Raw genomic sequence first — 5,398 nt, forward strand, 5'->3', positions numbered from 1 at the left:
TTTTTTTCATCTTGTTTTTGTTTGCTGCTCCGACAGTAAATGCAATCGGACGGGGCTGGAGATTCGGCCGACGAGATGGACGACGCCACCTCTCCCGGCACCGCCATACCACCGCTACGCTGTGCTGTCCTTGATCGTGACTGCAGCCGGATCGATATCCCCGCCGCTAATCAAATTGGGCCAGTGGTGTGGCCGAGGCGGTGCAGAGACAAGCCCGCCCAGCAGGTGGACCAGTGCACGGCGGGTAAGCCAAAGCACACGCTGGTATGAGAGGGAAGACCTTGGAGTGCGGCAGCAGCGGGGGGATGATCTGACCGGCCGGCCCAGTCACAGAGCCATAGGCCACGACCTCGAGGTCCTCCTCCTCCACACCGTAACGCCCGGCAGTCTCAAACAAAGTCAGCGGTTGTGTACGCTACTGCGTTATTTAAAAGCCACACGCAGATTCAGTGTAACACGGGGGGAAACATAAACCTACTGAGAAACGTCAAAAGTTCCTGGTTGTGACACAAAACATCAAAGTATTGTAACAAGTGAACAGTAAAAAAACCCGTACAAGCGTTGAATTTCAAGTTTGCTTCACGCAAATTCTATGTCATCTGAGCAAAACGACAAAAACTTTACTGCAAAAATCTTTTTTAGTACAGAAGAATGGCTTCATGAGCCTACATAACCGCTGGAAAGGTTGTTTGAAATCTTTTTACTACAACGCCCTTTTCATCCCCGACTTGTGCGGCAATGGTGGTCGCCTTTCGTCCCCACGTCCGCGCGGCCGCGCGCGTGCTGCGAAGTGTTGACAGTGTTGACAGTGACGGCCGGCGGCCGGCCTCACAGCCAAAGGCCTCGGCCGTCGGCCTGTCAACACGGCGGCGCCAGCCGGCGCCAGCACCTCATCAATTGCACACCGAGTAATTAAATAATCAGACTAAATAATTGTCGCGATCCATGGAGTCCGCCTAGCGGCCTGCCGCCGCCGCGGCACGTGAGCCGCCAGATTCCTCTGACGACGGCGAAGGCTCTAGGGTTCTCTAGGGCGCCCGGCCCGCCTAGATAAGAGGCCGCAGAGGCCTGGCACACCCGGCCGCCCCCTGCAGCGGCGGCAGCGCGGCTGTGTGCCCAAGGGCTTATCTGGCGTACCTCGCGGTACTTGAACGGCCATGTAAAGCCCTCAGAGACAAAGAGTGGCGCGGCGCCTCGGCTCGCGTCACTCTCGGCGGCGCGCGCAGGCCGGCGCAGGCGCAACCGGACCGAAACGGCCGAAAATAACTCGGTTATGGGCGGTGCATGAGGGAAGTCCCGCACAGAGCGCGCCGCACACGCACCGGTACCTTTTAAGTGTTTCAACTACTGGCAAGAACTCGAACGTGTTTGAACAAACGCCGTTTGGCTAAAAGTTTAAGTACTCTTGTAATTGTTAGTGTTGGACTAAAATCTTGAACAACAAATTGATCGGCATTCCAAGTCCAAAAGTTGCAAGTGTTTGAAACGGTGATGTTGAACAACTCGCAAGTAAGTGCTCGCCAGTTGAACACTTGAGATGCCACGTGAACACACGACACACGACCTAACCCGGTCCGTCGCGCGCCGCCGTGGCCTCCACACATTGGCTCCTCCGCTGCGCCGAGGGAAGTCCCCGCCAGGCCGGAGCGAGTGCGCCGCGCACCGCAGCGGGGACCGCAGCAGAGTGCGGCGCCGAGTGCGGCAATAATGTGATGAAGCCACATTGTCGGGTAATGGCTCAATCGCGAGACAACCAATAATCTGATAAAACACACAGGGCGCCTGCCAGCTTGCGCACATACAGGTAAACCGAAGGTAAGCGGCGCGACCCAACGGGCGGATAAGGCCTTCTGCTCGGAATGTTGCCTGCTGTTGTCTGATATTCAGCAAAAAGGTCATATGCGCGGGGATCAACAGGAACGCCAAGTTGAATATAATAGTAAAGCCTTAACATTTTACTGTGCGCAGCGGTCTACAAACTATGGGGTCGAATTGAAAGCACTTCCGAGCTTGCCACTCACTACATAACATGGTACTACATACAAATTTTATTCGCGTTTCGCATAGGCAAGCCGGAGACTAATACGAAATCTATTAACACACTTTTTTGTAGCAAACTTGCACACGATGACTAGCCGTTCGCCTTCCCCCCCTGGGTGCCTGAGGGGCCCTCGCCGGGGGCCGCAAGAGGTGAAAGGCAGACGGGAGGGGACGGAGAAATGTGAAACAGACGTCTAAACAGGCCTCAACCAACACATGCATTGCAATACTTTACTGAGAGTAAGCACAAAAATGTAAGATATTTTGATAATTTTATTATTTGCAAACGACATGGGGCAGGCCATGCCGTGTGCCGTTAGGCGCGATCACTGAAAGTAGAGTGGGGGTAGTTTCCCCCCATCCGACCCTCACCTCGCACTTGCTCGAGATCTGCCGCTTCTCTCTGAAAGCTGAGGCGCCTAGCTCCCAGCAGCGAGCCAAAAGGAGAGCGCTCTCTCTCTCTCTCTCTCTCTCTCTCTCTCTCTCTCTCTCTCCCTCTACCTCCCCCTCCCTCCCTCCCTCTCCCTCTCACAATCACATTTGATAAACCAGACTCAGCCAGATGTCAGCGAACTACAACCGAGGCATGCGCTCTTGAAAACGGACACTTTGACGCTGATGCCTGCGGTGCGTTAATCCTGGTGTGCAATCTCCATATCCACCCGTCGAGCCATCCGCGTCCTCCTTCGACGTGTCCAACCCGCACCACGCCGGCGCAGAGGGCAGAGCTTACCTTGGGCGACGCTGAGCTCGACGACGTTGAGCACGAGCACAGCCAGGAGGGCGACCCTCACGAGGCCGGGAGGGGACGCCATGGTGGCAAACTCACAAACAGCGAGGCACTAGTGCGTCTCCATCGTGACGCTGCAAACGAGATGGCACCGGTCACTCATCGACACCCCCCGTCTCTCTCTCTCTCTCTCTCTCTCTCTCTCTCTCTCTTTCTCTCTCTCTCTCTCCCTCTCTGACACACACACACACATACACACATGAGTTTGCGAATCGGACGTCTGGCACAGAGGTGTAAGTCATCGCCGCCGCCACAGAGTGCCGTGCTCCCTGTGATGCGGTCAATCGGATTCTGTTTCGCCCCTCTCTAAATAGACGCGAGCCGCTTTGCCTACAAGACACCCCAGAGGCCTGCGGGTGCCGCCGGCCCCCGCGGCGCCACGCTACGCCACGCCACGCCCACGCGGCCTTCACGCGAATCCATACGAATGAGCTGAACAGCGTGCTAACTGTGGCCTGGGCCCCGTCGTGGAACACCCGGACGAAAACGAAGCAAAAACCTCGAGGCGAGGGCGTATAATCTGGCCCTGCCGCTAGTCCCACTGAGGGCTCTCGCTGGAGGCTCGGTGGCCGCTAGTCCTGCCGCAGCCAGAACGCAATGGGAGAGGGCTCTCACTGCAGGTCTACTGTAGTATCTCAAGAATTCTGCTGGGGAAACCGCCTACGCTACTAGAGCCCTAAAGAAAGCCGTGCCATAGCCTAGCAGGAGGCGAGGGCTCTGTGTGGGCGTGGGCTCTCGCTAGAGCTATGTCTTTAGGCCTGCGGCCTAGCGGCCCTAGCCCCCCCCCCCCTCAAGGGATCATCGAGAAAGTACGTCCGTCATTTTCAGAACTGAAATGTTTAGCTATGAAAGCCCCCAAAGCGCCTGATGGGTAGGCAAAACCTTGCCTGCAGTGCATTCGTGTACTGCGGGGTGGCCTACCCCGCGTCTCGCAGGCGCTGAGCCCCCGTTGAAGTGCCGGATGAATCCGAGATAAACGGACGCACGACGCCTAACGCAGAGCAAGAGAGCCGAGCGGTAGCCGAGGGCGGTGGTCTCTTGCTGGAGCCCCATACTGGGCCCCGCACCACACGACACCGTAGCACATTCCTACGGGTCTCTTAGCTGCTGAGGGCTGCACACGAGCACGAGGGGGAGAAAGGGGGGGGGGGGAGGGCTTCAAGCTGCCGAAGCGACCCCGCGACCGTCGCTCTCCGAGAGAGAGAGGTCGCGACGCGCGACCTGCCGCACCACATCGAGTACCTTATCGAGTACCTTATCGTGGAGGTGTAGCCGGGTGGCCGTTTAATAGCATTATCGCTCGCCCGGGGTCATCCATCAATCTCTTAACTTTCTTTTTTTTTGTCATGCTTCTGTTTTACGATTGTTTTTCCTCGCCGTGTTTTCGTTTTGCGCCCCCCCCCTTCCCCCGCTTTCTGATCAATCTTCATAATAAAAGAAAAGTCGGAGCACCCGGGCGACTAATGATAATAACAAATAATAAAATAATAAGCGATAAACAACAAGAACAACAGCGGATGATGGGGGAGAGTGCCGATGCGTTCCGCAAAAGGGCCCTGCTGGCGGCAGTGACCAAAAAAAAATTACCAGGATGAGATTACCGATATCGCTTGCACGCGAAATGACCCGGGCTGTGTCAAAGAGCGCAGATTATTGGGATTCTACAAGGTAAACACCCGGACGACTTGCCGCCCGACGAGCAACTTTTTGCAGTGACATCACGCACGCACCGTGCAGCAGATTGCATCGCATCCCTCCTCCAAAACTGCTTTGCAGCGTCCACCCGACCCCGGGATGAACATAACGTCCATAACATGTTAGACAGACTGAAAGACGAATGGGAAACGAAACACAATGCACATGAAACACACATGAAGTCACTTCCAAATTGCCAACAGTCGTTTTCGTAGGCAGCAAGTCTCTCATCGCAAAATGCAGGTCAGTCTTGACCAGAGGTGGTCATCAACGGAAGCGGCGTCAAGGGACGGTCGGTAAGGGTTTTTCTGACATTAATTGCAGCTCTCAAATTAGTCTTTAAAACAAACGGCCTTAAACACGCTAAATCCCACACATTGTCAAATGGGACGCCTAAGTTGGCAAAAGGAGCGTGTAACTTGCTCGGTTGCTTAAACTCTCTGTGCCAAACGTCACCCTCCGGGATTGACACACTGCGTGCATCTGTCTCATTACGATACGAAATGGCGCGTTTTCGGTCTAAAGGGTACTGAAGTGTTACTCCCCTTGGTGGCCCTGCCTAACTCACACTGAATCACTCACACACACACACATTCACACTTCACACAGGCACACACACGCACACGAGGGGGTGGCGAGGTGGGTCCGGTCCACGGGCCGGCACGGTAAGCCGCAGCGGCGGCAGGAGGAGCAGCAGCAGCTGGCAGGCGGCAGGCCGAGGTTCGGGTCGGGTCGGTTCGAGTCTGCCGGAGGGACCGTTGTCGCCCGCGGCCGCGTCCGGACTGGCGCTCCGCCGAGAGGCTCGCCGCCGAGAGCCCGCGCAGCCCGCGCGGCGGAGCGCCGAGCGACCCCCCTCTCCCTCTAAGCCCCCCC

The 5,398-nt window shown here is 56.4% G+C and overlaps 1 protein-coding gene across 20 annotated transcripts in view; it reads right to left on the bottom strand.

Annotated features, from left to right (window-relative positions):
- LOC113217484 (basement membrane-specific heparan sulfate proteoglycan core protein) overlaps positions 1–5,398 on the bottom strand; it is a 142,283-nt gene that overhangs the window by 79,294 nt on the left and 57,591 nt on the right. For 3 of the 20 annotated variants that reach the window (XM_052268545.1, XM_052268544.1, XM_052268543.1), the window contains exons 1-2: positions 5,149–5,315; positions 2,774–2,904 (exon numbers count right to left, since the gene is read on the bottom strand). The exons of the other annotated variants lie outside the window; for them this stretch is intronic. In XM_052268545.1, coding sequence (XP_052124505.1) covers positions 2,774–2,855 — 82 coding nt within the window. In that variant the 5' untranslated portion in view covers positions 2,856–2,904; positions 5,149–5,315. Of the gene's footprint in view, positions 1–2,773; positions 2,905–5,148; positions 5,316–5,398 lie in introns of those variants that run through there. 20 annotated transcript variants of the gene reach the window in all.

The sequence above is a fragment of the Frankliniella occidentalis genome, unplaced genomic scaffold (genome assembly GCF_000697945.3).
Source record: "Frankliniella occidentalis isolate FOCC.00 unplaced genomic scaffold, Focc_3.1 Scaffold71, whole genome shotgun sequence".
NCBI classification, from domain to species: domain Eukaryota; kingdom Metazoa; phylum Arthropoda; class Insecta; order Thysanoptera; family Thripidae; genus Frankliniella; species Frankliniella occidentalis.